Source organism: Bos taurus, chromosome 5, assembly GCF_002263795.3.
Source record: "Bos taurus isolate L1 Dominette 01449 registration number 42190680 breed Hereford chromosome 5, ARS-UCD2.0, whole genome shotgun sequence".
In the NCBI taxonomy this organism is placed as follows: Eukaryota; Metazoa; Chordata; class Mammalia; order Artiodactyla; family Bovidae; genus Bos; species Bos taurus.
In genome coordinates this window covers 5,014,402-5,031,421 of record NC_037332.1, presented here as the reverse complement: position 1 = coordinate 5,031,421, position 17,020 = coordinate 5,014,402, and the positions used below count along the sequence as shown (strand labels likewise).

Here is a 17,020-nt window from a genome sequence, read left to right as displayed (position 1 = left end):
AAAAACTAAGATGGAAAGGAATGTGTCTGGAACAGAAAACATAAATGGACTCTTGGCCAACTGTGTATTAATACTTTAAAGTGATGTAAAGCATCCTTGGAAAGTTATCTTCATTCACCTTCTACACTGTTCCTCATTAAATGCCGTCTTACTAGTGAAAGCTGGAATCAAGATTGCCAGGAGAAATATCAATAACCTCAGATATGCAGATGACACCGCCCTTATGGCAGAAAGTGAAGAGGAACTAAAAAACCTCTTGATGAAAGTGAAAGAGGAGAGTGAAAAAGTTGGCTTAAAGCTCAACATTCAGAAAACGAAGATCATGGCATCCGGTCCCATCACTTCATGGGAAATAGATGGGGAAACAGTGGAAACAGTGTCAGACTTTTATTTTTCTGGGCTCCAAAATCACTGCAGATGGTGATTGCAGCCATGAAATTAAAAGACGCTTACTCCTTGGAAGGAAAGTTATGACCAACCTAGATAACATATTCAAAAGCAGAGACATTACTTTGCCAACAAATGTCTGTCTAGTCAAGGCTGTGGTTTTTCCAGTGGTCATGTATGGATGTGAGAGTTGGACTGTGAGGAAAGCTGAGCACCGAAGAATTGATGCTTTTGAACTGTGGTGTTGGAGAAGACTCTTGAGAGTCCCATGGACTGCAAGGAGATCCAACCAGTCCATTCTAAAGGAGATCAGTCCTGGGTGTTCTTTGGAAGGAATGATGCTAAAGCTGAAACTCCAGTACTTTGGCCACCTCATGCGAAGAGTTGACTCATTGGAAAAGACTCTGATGCTGGGAGGGATTGGGGGCAGGAGGAGAAGGGGACGCCAGAGAATGAGATGGCTGGATGGCATCACCAACTCGATGGACGTGAGTCTGGGTGAACTCCGGGAGTTGGTGATGGACAGGGAGGCCTGGCGTGCTGCGATTCATGGGGTCGCAAAGAGTCGGACACGACTGAGTGAACTGAACTGAACTGAACTAGTGAAAAGTGCTACACTGCAGCCTTTATTTCATTCAGTTCTATAGATGAACATTTAAGTCTTGAATGCTTTGGACAGGTAGAATTCTACCTGAACACAATTCAGAATTCTTTTGGTTAACTTTGTTACTATTTTTATATTGCTGAAATTAGCAAATCTTGGGTCTACAATTTCCCATAATCAGTCATTTGTTGTTCTGATTAGTGCTAACTATAAAGGATATTTGCTTCTTTAAATTTCTCTTGAACATATATTCATTCCTAGGACAGTAAGTCATTGCTTTGATTGCTACCTGATGCCCCTTTTCCTGAAAAGAGCTATTAGGATAAAACAAATGTTTTCATTCTTCAGTTCAGTTGCTCAGTCTTGTCCAACTCTGCGACCCCATGGACTGCAGCACACCGGGCTTCCCTGTCCATCACCAACTCCCGAAGTTGACTCAAACTCATATCCATTGAGTAGATGATACCATCCAACCATTTCATCCTCTGTCGTCTCCTTCTCCCACCTTGAATCTTTCCCAGCATCAGGGTCTTTTCAAATGAATAAGTTCTTCACATCAGGTGGCCAAAGTTTTGGAGTTTGAGCTTCAGCATCAGTCATTCAATGAATATTCAGGACTGATCTCTAGAAAGTTACAAGAGTTTTGAACACATTGTATTATTGGTAGATTGTTCCTTTTACTCACTGCAAAGATTGTCCAAACATTTGTCATTCCTGGGGCAGGCACTGCACGTGGATCCTTTTTTATATGGCCAGGTTGGGTAATTGCCTCTGTGAAGAAGAAAAGTATCCATTAGGAAGTTTTTCTACCCCCTCCCCCCTCCCCCCACCAACCAATTGCAATTTATCATGGTCCTTGGCTAAACACTGAACTTTCCACATAGCTCAGTTGGTAAAGCATCTGCCTGCAATGTGGGAGACATGGGTTCAATTCCTGGGTTGGGAAGATCCCCTGGAGAAGGAAATGGCAACCCACTCCAGGATTCTTGCCTGGAGAATCCCATGGATAGAGGAGCCTGGTGGGCTATGGTTTATGAGATCACAAGAGTCAAACACGACTGAGTGCTGTCTTCTTTTTTGCTAAATCCTAGGATTGAAGTCCACAAATTCAGAAGATTAATGAGAGAAGTGGAGAGAGGGAAGCAGAAGTGGAAACCTGCTAATATTTGCCAAACTCACTCTAAGTGCCTGTGTTTAGGAACCTTTGTCTTAATCATCTCAGTTAATTCCTGAGACAACTCTGGGAGAAAGTTATTTTTATTTCTGTTTTACAGGTAAGGAAACTACAGCTCAAAGATTAAGTTACCAAAAACCACAATGTACAGATATCAGAATCAATGAGACCTAGGTTTGATTTTAAAGAAATGTTCCCTCTAGTTAATGTCTGGCTTGTGTGATCACTGCCATCCATAAAACTGTCCATCTTAGAAAAGCTCTCATGACCCACATTTTTGTTCTTAGTCCAGCAAATCTCCATGGTTATTATTGGATAGGAGCCATTTGGCTGGGGTGAGGGTCTTCCAAAAGAAAATCACAAGAGCTATGAGGGAGTTCCTAAAGTGCAGTTTGTTTTCACATAAAGGATGTGACACGGGTAACGTAATAATTACCGAATACTCATGTACTAGGCACTGTTCTAAGTGTCCTTGAATGAATCAATCTTCACAATAACCCAATGGGGAAGACACTAATTTTTTTAATCCCCATAGCTAGAGGCTTAACACTCTGTTAAGTAACTGACCAAGATCAGCTTAGAAAGTGAAATAATATCCAAACAATTTACATCTCCATAAACAACTTTGGAGTAGTAATGATGAGAGGCTGTACATTTATTTCAATGAACTTGCCATTGCACTAAGCTTTTTTTGGAACTCTGCTTTTGGAAAGGAGTTCTTGACTTTTTCATGTCATGGACCCTTTGGCAGCCCGGTGGAGCCTATAGGTTCTTTCTCAAAACAGTTTTAAAATAGCTAAAATAAAATTCATAGGATTACAAAGTAAGCCAATTAAATTGAAATGATTATTATCATGTTAAAAATACTTGTGATATACAAACATACTTCTCTGTGTATTAGATGAGAGCTAGCAGGAGTCGGGCATCCCAGGTTGCTCTAGTGGAAAAGAACCCGCTGCCAGGGCAGGAGACATAAGAGATGGGGGTTTGATCCCTGGGCCAGGAAGATCCCCTGGAGAAGGAAACGGCAACCCACTCCAGTATTCTTTCCTGGAGAATCCCATGGACAGAGTAGCCTGGTGGGCTATAATCCATGGGGTCGCAAGGAGTCGGACACTACTGACGCAACTCCCTGCACAGCACAGCAGGGAGCCTAATAATTAACAGTAATTTTAGGGATGAATACAAACTATATTTTGAGAGAACTACAACTAGAATGTGATATGAGCATATCTGACATTTATAAAGACACAGGTAGTACTGTCCAATCATAAGTATTGCTGATATGACTGGAATGTTAATTCACAAAAAATATTATTTTCTATAGAAGTTAGTGAAAAAGATGTGACTTTTTTCTAATTCAAATTCATGGACTCCTATCCTCTAATGCTATACATTTATTTTCAAAGAAAATAAGAACTCCCCCCTTTAGAGACATTACTTTTTACTAACACCTCAATTCCAACTAAAAATACATGTTCAAATTCTTTGACTCCAAGTTAATTTAGGTTGTTTCAGAAATTAAATTTAGCCCCATGCTTACTCTACACTGTGGAAAATAGTCTAAGGAATATAGTAGAGGTTCTGATAACAACTATGGAAGATGTCCAAAATAGACATTAGTCCTTGGGCTATCTTTCATTGTTAAAAAGCACAGCACTCTTTGAGTTAAGTTCTAGAATGTTTTTAATGCAATCACTTATACTACGTCATACTTTGTTTAACTGTGCATTCTGTACTATTAAGAGGAAAAAATTGCTACTTCAAAAACAAGCTAAAAGTAAGGCAGTTGTGACTTGCAGTGAAATGGCAAAATTCACCTTGGGAAAAACATGCTCTGCAAAGACCTGGATTTTGTCTAGAAGGCAATGATTAAGACTAAGAGACCTACAGACTCTATGCAATAGAAATAAAAGCAAAAATAAACAGAACCTAATCAAACTTACAAGCTTTTGCACAGCAAAGGGAAACCACAGATAAAATGAAAAGACAACCTATGAACTGGGAGAAAATATGTGCAAATGGTGTGACCCACAAGGCTTAATTTCTAAAATATACAAATAGCACATATAGCTCAATAACAAATAAACCAATCAAAAAATGGATAGAAGATCTAAATAGACATTAACCCAAAGAAGACATGCAAATGGCCAACAGGCACATGAAAAGATGCTCAACATCACTAATTACTGCTGCTGATGCTAAGTCGCTACAGTCATGCCCAACTCTGTGCGACCCTATAGATGGCAGCCCACCAGGCTCCCCCGTCCCTGGGATTCTCCAGGCAAGAACACTGGAGTGGGTTGCCGTTTCCTTCTCCAATGCATGAAAGTGAAAAGTGAAAGTGAAGTTGCTCAGTCGTGTCCGACCCTCAGCGACCCCATGGACTGCAGCCCACCAGGCTCCTCCATCCATGGGATTTTCCAGGCAAGAATGCTAGAGTGGGGTGCCATTGCCTTCTCCAACACTAATTACTAGACAGATACAAATAAAAACTGTAGTGAAGTACCACCTCACACTGGTCAGAATGGCCATCGTTGAAGTGTCTACAAATAAATGCTGGAGAGGGTGTGAAGTAAAGGGAATATATATGGAATATGGTGGGGGTTTAGTCCTTAAGTCATGTCCGACTCTGTGACCCCATGGACTGTAGCCCGCCAGGCTCCTCTGTCCATGGGATTCTCCAGGCAAGAAAATGAGTGGGTTGCCATTTCCTTCTCCAGGGGATCTTCCCAACACAGGAATTGAACCCAGGTCTCCTGCACTGCAGGAAGATTCTTTACCAACTAAGCTATGAGGGAAGCCCAATATAAGCCCAATGTGTATATATATATATATATATATATATATATATATATATATATATATATGGGATATAACTGACCATAGAAAAGAATGAAATAATGCTATTGGCAGCAAGACAGATAGACCTAATAATTACACTAGGTGAAGTAAGAAAGACAAATACCATATGCTATCACGTAAATGTGAAATCTAAAATATGACACGAATTTATCTATAAAACAGAAACAAATATAGAGAACAAACTTGTGGCTGCCAAAGGATAAGGTCGGGGAGGGGTGGATTAGGAGTTTGGGATTAGCAAATCAAACTGTTCTATATGTATAAGTGCATTGGGCTTCCCTGGTGGCTCAGTGGTAAAGAATCTGCCTGCCAGTGTGGGAGATGTAGGTTCAATCCCTGGGTCAGGAAGATTCCTGGGAGAAGGAAATGGCAACCCACTCCAGTATTTTTTGCCTGGAAAACCCCATAGACGGAAGAACATAGCAGGCTGCAGACCATGGGGCTGCAAGAGTCAGACATGATTTAGTGGCTGAACAACGGAATCACTGCTGTATACCAGAAACTAATACAACACTGTAAGTCAACTATATTTCAATAAAGTAAAATTTTATACAAAGAGACAAGGGAGCCTAAGTATTCTGCCCAATGGAGAAGTAGGAGGTTTCAGTGTTCCCCTGGTTGCCTGAGGGTTGGGGCCCTGGGACTCTGGTGAAGAGGAAAGAAAGATCTTTATAAAGAAAAGCTTAGAGATGAGTAACAGTCCCCAAGGCAGTGATGGCCAAAGTACACTGGCTCCTGTACCGTCTGCTTATGGAAGCGGTTGTTTCCACTTCTGTGGTATAATCATCTCTTCAGCCATCTGCGTGGAGGTGGGGCCCACTTGATGAAGAAGAGTCTGTGTCAGGATGCTGCAGATCAGGGAGACTCGAGGTGACCGGGAGGGGAGGAGTCAACATGGGCCAAGGGCAGGAGTCCAGAGCTGAGCGCCGCAGGACTGGAGAACTAACTGCCCAGAGCCCATTCTGAGGGAATTTCAGAAACACTGGGGAGGGACTCGCTTTTCAGAATTACGTGGAAGTTCTTGTGTAGAGAAGGAAAAACAGGCTCAGATGGACACGAGGACCCTCTTCACTGGTCCCTGGGCTCCCCTCCACTCCCCTTCCAATCCTTTCCCCACAGGCATGCCCAGTGAACTCCAAATTTAAGGCAAGTCTTGTCACCTTCTGCTTAAAATACCTGGATGGCTTCAGCTTGTGAGGTGGGTAAAGTGAAGGTGCAGTGGTCTACAAGGCCCTGGGTGATCTGCGCTCCCTCCTCCCCCAGCTTCATCTCATTCACGGTCCAAGCACCCTGGTCTTCTGTCTGTTCTGTCATCCTTTCCACATCCTTTTTGTTTTCACAACTGAATATCTAACTGTTTCTGAGATTCTTCACATGTCTGGTTCCTTCTCACTCTTCACACCTAAGCTTAAATATGTCGCAGAAAGCCCTTCCCTGAGCATTTTATCTCAAACAAGGGCCCTGCCTACTCATAGTGAATTACAGCATTATTTCTATTTCCAGCATGGCTCCTGTCATCATGCAGTTATTTTCTCTGTACTTTTATTGTCTGAATGCCACAGACAATAAACTCCAAAGGGGCAGGGACTGTGTCTGGCTTGTTGTCCTATGAAGTTGAGTGAACACATATTTTTTGAATAATTGAATGAACATATGCTTTTATTTGTATGAATAAATGAATGTTACTCAGTGTTCATAGAAACATTATGTAATGTGCTGTGCTTAGTCGTGTCCAACTCTTAGCAACCACGTGGACTGTATCCCACCAGGCTCCTCTACCCATGGAGATACTGGCATGGGTTGTCATGCTCTCCTCCAGGGTATCTTCCCAATGCAGGGAGTGAACCCAGGTCTTCCACACTGCAGGCAAATTCTTCACCATCTGAGCCACCAGGGAAGCCCAAATATGAATTGGCTTACAAGCTTTACAACTTAGTATTGTTTATATCTCTGAAATCAAGAAAAGGGAGTTGAAACCAAGAGAACTCACTTTTGTACCTTATTATTAAGGACGTGCACTCATCTCACCTCCTGCGAAAACAACAAAATTGCAACTAGCTGAACAACCATTGACAAGAGGACCTGGAACCCACGAAAAAAATTATCCCACACCCAAAGACAAAGAAGCTGCTTCAGCAGGATGATACTAATGGCAGAGTAGAAGGATGTGTGCCTTCTCTTCTCTTGCGAGAACACCAGAATCACAACTAGTTGCCAAAGAATCACCAACAGGAGAACGTTGGAACCCACCCCAAAATATACACCACATTAAAGGGCAAAGAAAAAGCCGCAACCAGACGGTGGGCGGGGGGGAGCACAATTACATTTAAAATCAAATCTCGTTCCCACCAGAGGTGCTTGGTGGGGGGTCGGGGGGCGCCAACAAAACCTTGTGCATACCAGGACCCAGGGAAACGAGCAGCAGACCTGCCTTGGAGTGTTTCCTGAGGAGGCACAGGTCAGCAGTGGCCTGCCATAGGGACAGGGGCTCTGGCAGCAGCAATCCTGGGAGGTGCGGTGTGTGGCATGAATCCTCTCGAAGGAGGTCGCCGTTAGTCCCCCTTAAGCTGTCAGGCAGATGACCCACAAAATGGAGAACAATTATGACAAAGAAGTTCTCACTGTGTTGTGAAAATTCTAGGCCCCAAAACAGACTTCTCAATCTGGGGATCCTACAAAGGGACCGAGAATCTTCCAGGGATCTGACTTTGAAGGTCAGCAGGATTTGATTATGGAGCTTCCACAAGACTAGGGAAAGCAAGACTCCTGGAGGGAAAAACCAAAACCTGTGCACACCAGGACTCAGGAAAAAGGAGGAGGGACCCCACAAATGACTGAGCCATTCTTGCCTGTGAGTGTTTGAGAGTCTCCGGGGGAGGCATGGGTTGACCGTGGCCTGCCTCGGGGTCAGGGGCACTGACAGCAACAGTTCTGGGAGGCGCAGCAAGAGGGCATGACCTTTTGGAGGAGGTCACCCTTACCCCTACCATACTTTTGACTCAGCTCAAATACAGGGAGGGAACACACCCCAACTATCAGCATGAAAATTGGGTTAAAGACTTACTGAGCCTGGCCTTGCTCACCAGAGCAAGACCCAGTTTTCCCCACAGCCAGTTCCTCCCATCAGGAAGCTTCCAGAAGCCTCTTATCTTCATCCATCAGAGGGCAGACAGAATGAAAACCACAATCACAGAAAACTAGCCAAAATGATCACATGGATCACAACTTTGTGTAACTTAATGAAACTGCAAGTCATGCTGTGTAGAGCAACCCAAGATGGATGTGTCATAGTGGAGAGTTCCAACAAAATGTGGTTCACTGGGGAAGGGAATGGCAAACATCTTCAGTATTCTTGCCCTGAGAACCCCATGAACAGTATGAAAAGGCAAAAGAGATATGACGCTGAAAAATGAACTCCCCAGGTTGTGTGCCCATAGGCTACTGGAGAAGAGTGGGAGAAATAGCTCCAAGAAGGAATGAAAGGCTGAGCGAAAGCAGAAACAATGCCCAGTTGTGGATGTGACTGGTGATGGAAGTAAAGTCTGATGCTGTAAAGAGCAGTACTGCATAGGAACCTGGAATGTCAGGTCCATGAATCGAGGTGAATTGGAAGTAGTCAAACAGGAGATGGCAAGAGTGAACATTGACATTTTAGGAATCAGTGAGCTAAAAAGGACAGAAATGGATGAATTTGATTCAGATGACCATTATATCTATTATTGTGGGCAAGAATTCCTTAGAAGAAATGGATTAGCCCTCATATTCAACAAAAGAATCTGAAATGCAGTACTTGGGTGCAATCTCAAAATGACAGAGTGATCTCTGTTTCCTAGACAAGTCATTCAAAATCCCAGTAATACAACTCTATGCCCCAACCACTAGTGTCGAAGAAGCTGAAGTTGAACGATGCTATGAAGACCTACAAGACCTTCTAGAACTAACATCAAAAAAATATGTCCTTCTCAGTCAAGAAATACCTGGAGTAACAAGACCAACAGAGTTTTGCTAAGAGAATGCACTGGTCATAGCAAACACCCTCTTTCAACAACACAAGAGAAGACTGTATACATGGACATCACCAGATGGTCAAAACCGAAATCAGATTGATTATATTCTTTGTACCTGAAGATGGAGAAGCTCTATACAGTCAGCAAAAACAAAACTGGGAGCTGACTGTGGCTCAGATCATGAACTTCTTATTGCCAAATTCAGACTCGAAGAAAGTAGGGAAAACCACTAGACCATTCAGGTATGACCTAAGTCAAATTCCTTATGATTATACAGTAGAAGTGACAAATAGATTCAAGGGATTTGATCTGATAAACAGAGCACCTGAAGAGCTATGGATGGAGGTTCATAACATTGTATAGGAGGCACTGATCAAAACCATCCCTGCTGCTGCTGCTGCTAAGTCGCTTCAGTCGTGTCCGACTCTGTGTGACCGCATAGATGGCAGCCCACCAGGCTCCCCCATCCCTGGGATTCTCCAGGCAAGAATACTGGAGTGGGTTGCCATTTCCTTCTCCAATGCATGAAAGTGAAAAGTGAAAGTGAAGTCGCTCAGTCGTGTCCGACTCTGGTAGGACTGCAGCCTACTAGGTTCCTCATCCATGGGATAAATGCAAAAAGGCAAAATAGTTGTCTAAGGAGACCTTAAAAATAGCTGCAAAAAGAAGAGAAGTGAAAGGCAACTAAGGAAAGGAAAGATATACCCATCTGAATGCAGAGTTGCAAAGAATAACAGAGAGAGATAAGAGCCATTCTAAGTGGTCAATATAAAGAAATAGAGGAAAACAACAGAATGGGAAAGACTAGAGATCTCTTTAAGAAAATTAGAGATACCAAGGGAACATTTCATGCAAGGATGGGCACAATAAAGGGCAGAAATGGTATGAACCTACCCGAAGCAGAAGATATTAAGAAGAGGTGATGGTAAGAATACACAGAAGAACTGTGCAAAAATGGTCTTAATGATCAAATTACCATGATGGTGTCACCTAGAGCCAGACATCCAAGAGTGTGAAGTCAAGTGGGCCTTAGAAAGCATCACTATGAACAAGGTTAGTGGGGGTGATGGAATTCTAGCTGAGTTATTCAAATCCTAAAAGGTGATGCTGTGAAAGTGCTGCACTCAACTTGCCAGCAAATTTGGAAAACTCAGCAGTGGCCACAGGACTGGAAAAGGTCAGTTTTCATTTCAATCCCAAAGAAGGGCAATGCCAAAGAATGCTCAAACTATAGCACAATTGCACTTTCACATGCTAGAAGGTAATGCTCAAAATCCTTCAATCTAGGCTTCAGCAGTACATGAACTGAGAACTTCCAGATGTTCAAGCTGGATTTAGAAAAGGCAGAGGAATCAGAGAACAAGTTGCCAACATCTTTTGGATCATAGAAAAACAAAGCAATCCCAGAAAAACATCTACTTATGCTTCATTGACTATGCTAAATTAGCCTTTGACTGTGTGGATCACTAAAAACTGTGGAAAATTCTTCAAGAGATGGTAATACCAGACCACCTTACCTGCCTCCTGAGAAACCTATATGCAGGTCAAGAAGCAACAGTTAGAACCGGACATAGAACAATGGACTGGTTCAAAATTGGGAAAGGAGTATGTCAAGGCTGAATATTGTCACCCTGCTTATTTAACTTAAAGACTGTGTACATCATGTGAAATGCTGTACATGGGCTGGATGAAGCTCATGCTGGAATGAAGATTGCTGGGAGAAATATCAATAACCTCAGATATGCAGATGACATCACTCTAATGGCAGAAAGCAAAGAGGAACTAAAGAGAATCTTGATGAAGGTAAAAGAGGAGAGTGAAAAGCTGGCTTAAAGCTCAACATTCAAAAAACTAAGATCATGGCATCGGATCCCATCACTTCATGACAAATGGATTGGGAAAAAATGAAAACAGTGACGGACTTTATTTTCTGGGCTTCAAAATCACTGCAGACAGTAACCGCAGCCACAAAATTAAAAGACGCTTGCTCCCTGGAGAAAAGCTATGACAAACCTAGACATTATATTAAAAAGCAGAGACATCACATTGCCGACAAAGGTCCATATAGTCATAGCTATAGTTTTTCCAGTTATCACGTATGGATGTGTGAGTTGGACCATAAAGAAAGCTGAGCGTTGAAGAATTGATGTTTTCAAACTGTGGTGTTGGAGAACTCTTATCAAACCAGTCAATGCTGAAGGAAATCAACCCTGATTATTCATCAGAAGCACCAATGCTAAAGCTGAAGCTCCAATACTTTGGCCACCTGATGCAAAGAGCCAACTCATCAGAAAAGACCCTGATGCTGGGAAAGATTGCAGGCAAGAGGAGAAGCGGGCAACGGAGGATGAGATGGTTGGATGACGTCATTGACTCAATGGACATGAGCAAACTCTGGGAGATAGTGAAGGACAGGGAAGCCTGGCATGCTGCAGTCCATGGCACTCAAAGAGTTGGACACAACTGAACAACTGAACAACAACAATTATAATGGTAATAATTACGAATACTTCTCAAACAATCACCATGGCCTGTCATTGCATTTACATAATTTTCTTGTATAATTTTCAGAGCTACTCTTAAGCAGTAGGTGCTTATATTGATCTTTTACTTAGGAAATAGATTCAGAGAGATATCTGTGACTTATTCAAAGTCACACAGTAAATGAAGTAAGTTGGGTGGTCTTAGGAGCCTACATCCCAAATACTAAGATATACAAATGTCATGAAAGGTTACTGCTGTCTGACTCATGGCTTGGCTAGTTTTTCCTGGGTTTCCCTCATTTGCTGTCTCTAAGACTTTAAGTGAAATCTGTTCACTTAAGATTTTGGTCATTTGGGTCACCAAATTGGTCATTTGGTCATTTTGGTCATTTGGTCAATGGGTCACCAAGACCCATTTTGGTCACCTCACTTCCACTCATGCTCAGAGTAGTCAACACATTTTCTGACTTCAGGGACAGAGAGAGAGGTTTCTATAACAAGTCTTCTGGGGCCTGAAGATTGGTAAAATCCAAACAAAATTCAAGGACAAAAAATCACAAATTGTCATATTATGACAAAGTTAAAAACTTTAAATCAAAATTATTCTAGTAGAAATATGGGCAGAGCATATGATTCACAAAAGAAGAAATCTAAGTAGGCAATCAGGTGAGAAATGAAAATCACTAGGAGCAAAGATACAAAAGAAAACATGCAATATAATTTTCTAGCAATTAGAAAATCCTGAAAAATTATATCCAGTACTGATGAGGAAGTATAAATTGATGTAAAAACGGTAGAGGATATTTGGCAATATGTAATTTTACAGAACATAAAGTGATCACACTTTTACCTAGTAGTATCATTCTAGGAACTGAAGGAAACAGATATGACCTAAGATTTTTATAAGACTGTGCATCATCCATGAAAAGAAAATACAGAGATGCCCTAAATATAGGATGGGATACTATAAAACTCCTAGAGGAAAACATAGCAGAACAATCTGACATAAATTGCAGCAAGATGTTTTTGGATCGGTCTCCTAGAGTAAAGGAAATTAAATAAACAAGTGGGAACTACTTAAAAATTTCTGCATCAGTTCAGTTCAGTTCAGTTGCTCAGTCGTGTCTGACTCTTTGCGACACCATGAACCACAGCACACCAGGCCTCCCTGTCCATCACCAACTCCTGGAGTTTACTCAAACTCATCTCCATTGAGTTGGTGATGCCATCCAACCATCTCATCCTCTGTCATCCCCTTCTCCTCCGTCCTTCGATCTCTCTCAGCATCAGGGTCTTTTCCAGTAAAGTCAGTTCTTCCCATCAGGTGGCCAAAGTATTGAAGTTTCAGCTTCAGTATCAGTCCATCCAATAAATATTCAGGACTAATTTCCTTTAGGATGGACTGGTTGGATCTCCTTGCTGCCTCAAAAGTCTTCTCCAACACCATAGCATCAATTCTTCGGCGCTCAGCTTTCTTTGTAGTCCAACTCCCACATCTGTACATGACTACTGGAAAAGCCATAGCTTTGACTAGACAGACCTTTGTGGGCAAAGTAATGTCTTTGCTTTTTAATAAGCTATCTAGGTTGGTCCTTTTCTTCCAAGGAGCAAGCGTCTTTTAATTTCATGGCTGCAATCACCATCTACAGTGATTTTGGAGCCCCCCAAAATAAAGTCTGACACTGTTTCAACTGTTTCCCCATCTATGTGCCATGAAGTGATGGGACCAGATGCCATGATCTTAGTTTTCTGAATGTTGAGCTTTAAGCCACATTTTCACTCTCCTCTTTCACTTTTTCTTTTTTTAAAATATAAACTTATTTATTTAAATTGAAGGCTAATTACTTTACAGTATTGTATTGGTTTTGCCATACATCAACATGAATCCGCCACGGGTGTACATGTGTTCCCCATCCTGAACCCCCCTCCCACCTCCCTCCCCGTACCATCCCTCTGGGTCATCCCAGTGCACCAGCCCCGAGCATCCTGTATCATGCATCGAATCTGGTCTGGTGATTCGTTTCACATATGATATTATACATGTTTCAATGCCATTCTCCCAAATCATCCCACCCTCGCCCTCTCACACAGAGTCCAAAGACTGTTCTGTACATCTGTGTCTCTTTTGCTGTCTCACATACAGGCTTATCGTTACTATCTTTCTAAATTCCATATATATGCGTTAGTATACTGTATTGGTGTTTTTCCTTCTGGCTTACTTCACTCTGTATAATAGGCTGTATAATAGTAGTTTCATCTACTTCATTAGAACTGATTCAAATGTATTCTTTTTAATGGCTGAGTAATACTCCATTGTGTATATGTACCACAGCTTTCTTATCCATTCATCTGCTGATGGACATCTAGGTTGCTTCCATGTCCTGGCTATTATAAACAGTGCTGTGATGAACATTGGGGTACACGTGTCTCTTTCAATTCTGGTTTCTTCGGTGTGTATGCCCAGCAGTGGGATTGCTGGGCCATATGACGGTTCTATTTCCAGTTTTGTAAGGAATCTCCACACTGTTCTCCATAGTGGCTGTACTAGTTTGCATTCCCACCAACAGTGTAAGAGGGTTCCCTTTTCTCCACACCCTCTCCAGCATTTATTGCTTGTAGACTTTTGGATAGCAGCCATTCTGACTGGCGTGAAATGGTACCTCATTGTGGTTTTGATTTGCATTTCTCTGATCATGAGTGATGTTGAGCATCTTTTCATATGTTTGTTAGCCATCTGTATGTCTTCTTTGGAGAAATATCTGTTTAGTTCTTTGGCCCACTTTTTGATTGGGTCATTTATTTTTCTGGAATTGAGCTGCAGGAGTTCCTTGTATATTTTTGAGATTAGTTGTTTGTCAGTTGCTTCCTTTGCTATTATTTTCTCCCATTCTGAAGGCTGCCTTTTCACCTTGCTTATAGTTTCCTTTGTTGTGCAGAAGCTTTTAATTTTAATTAGGTCCCATTTGTTTATTTTTGCTTTTATTTCTCTTTCACTTTCATCAAGAGGCTCTTTAGTTCTTCTTCACTTTCTGCCATAAGGGTGGTGTCATCTGCATATTTGAGGTTATTGACATTTCTCCTGGCAATCTTGATTCCAGCTTGTGCTTTATTGTCCTTGGCATTTCTCATGATGTACTCTGCACATGAGTTAAATAAGCACGGTGACAATGTACAGCCTTGACATACTCATTTCCTGATTTGGAACCAGTCTGTTGTTCCATGTCCAGTTCTAACTGTTGCTTCTTGACCTGCATACAGATTTCTCAGGTGGCAGGTCAGGTGGTCTGGTATTCCTATCTCTTTAAGAATTTTCCACAGTTTTTAGTGATCCACACAGTCAAAGGCTTTGGCATAGTCTATAAGCAGAAGTAGATATTTTTCTGGAACTCTCTTGCTTTTTTGATGATTCAGTGGATGTTGGTAATTTGATCTCTGGTTCCTCTGCCTTTTCTAAAACCAGCTTGAACATTTGGAAGTTCACGGTTCATGTACTGTTGAAGCCTAGCTTGGAGAATTTTGAGCATTACTTTACTAGTGTGTGAGAGGAGTGCAATTGTGTGGTAGTTTGAGCATTCTTTGGCATTGCCTTTCTTTGGGATAGGAATGAAAACTGACCTTTTCTAGTCCTGTGGCCACTGCTGAGTTTTCTAAATTTGCTAGCATATTGAGTGGAGCACTTTCACAGCATCATCTTTTGGGATTTGAAATAGCTCAACTAGAATTCCCTAGCTTTGTTCATAGTGATGCTTTCTAAGGCCCACTTGACTTCGCATTCCAGGATGTCTGGCTCTAGGTGAGTGATCACACCATCATGATTATCTGGGTCGTGAAGATATTTTTTGTATAGTTCTTCTGTGTATTCTTGCCACCTCTTCTTAATATCTTCTTCTTCTGTTAGGTCCATGCCATTTCTATCTTTATTGTGCCCATCTTTGCATGAAATATTCCCTTGGTATCCCTAATTTTCTTGAAGAGATCTCTAGTTTTTCCCATTCTATTGTTTTCCTCTATTTCTTTGCATTGATTACTGAGGAAGGCTTTCTTATCTCTCCTTGTTATCCTTTGGAATGCTGCATTCAAATGGGCATTCTTTCTTTTTCTCCTTTTCCTTTTGCTTTCTTGTTTTCATAGCTGGTTATAAGGCTTCCTCAGACAAAATGGCAAATGCAGTATAATAACCATTTTGCCTTTTTGCATTTCTTTTTCTTGGGGATGGTTTTGATCACTGCCTCCTGTACAACGTTATGAACCTTCATCCATAGCTCTTCAGGAACTCTGTCTATCAGATATCTAATCCCTTGAATCTATTTGTCACTTCCACTGTTTAATCATAAGGGATTTAATTTAGGTCATACCTGAATGGTCTAGTGGTTTTCTCTACTGTCTTCAATTTAAGTCTGAATTTGCAATAAGGAGTTCATGATCTGAGCCACAGTCAGCTCCTGGTCTTGTTTTTGCTGACTGTATAGAGCTTCTCCATCTTTGGCTGCAAAGAATATAATCAATCTGATTTCGGTGTTGACCATCCGGTGATGTCCATGTGTAGAGTCTTCTCTTATGTTGTCGGAAGAGGGTGTTTGCTGTGACCAGTGTATTTTCTTGGCAAAACTCTGATAGCCTTTGCCCTGCTTCATTCTGTACTCCAAGGCCAAACTTTCCCATTGCTCCAGGTGTTTCTTAACTTCCTACTTTTGCATTCTAGTCCCCTATAATGAAAAGGACATCTTATTTGGGTGTTATCTCTAGAAGATCTTGTAGGTCTTCATAGAACCATTCAACTTCAGCTTCTTCATCTTTATTGGTCAGGGCATAGACTTGGATTACCATGATGTTGAATGATTTGCCTTGGAAATGAAAAGAGATCATTCTGTCGTTTTTGAGATTGCATCCAACTACTGCATTTTGGATTCTTGTTGACTATGATGGGTACTCCATTTATTCTAAGGGATTCTGTCCCACAGTAGTAGATATTATGGTCATCTGAGTTAAATTCAGCCATTCTAGTCCATTTTATTTCTCTGATTCCTAAAATGTCGATGTTCACTCCTGCCATCTCTTGTTTGACCGCTTCTAATATGCCATGATTCATGTGTTAGGTAGGTAGAATAGGGAAAAGGAGTCCAAAATGGCTGTGGCTAAAAGACAAGGAAGGTCAAAGGAAGGTCAGAGGACCAGAGTGAAGACTTCAGGCAGAACAAACAGCACTCCTGGCTAAGCCCAATTTGCATAGGGCAGGTCCAGGTGGAGGAAAAAACATAAAAGGAGGAGCCAAAGTGCTCTCTCTCTCTTTCTCTCCCACGTGCGTGTGCTCTTTCTCTCTCTCTCCCTCTCTCCCTCTCTCTCTCTCCCCCCTCCTGCCCCCTGTGCTCCTCCACTCTCTTCTCTTTGAGTCTTTGGGTTGGCATGCCCTCACGCTTTGAGGATGGATTCTCCTGCTATCTTCTAAATAAAATGGAGCTGTAACACTGATTTGCCTAAGAGCTATAGCACGGTTTGTCCA

General features: G+C 41.8%; 1 protein-coding gene across 1 annotated transcript in view; it reads right to left on the bottom strand.

The window, feature by feature from the left end:
- The window catches only part of GLIPR1 (GLI pathogenesis related 1), a 46,406-nt gene that overhangs the window by 2,612 nt on the left and 26,774 nt on the right, over positions 1 to 17,020 (bottom strand). The window contains 1 exon segment of the mRNA NM_001076984.2: positions 1,677 to 1,762. Coding sequence (NP_001070452.1) covers positions 1,677 to 1,762 — 86 coding nt within the window.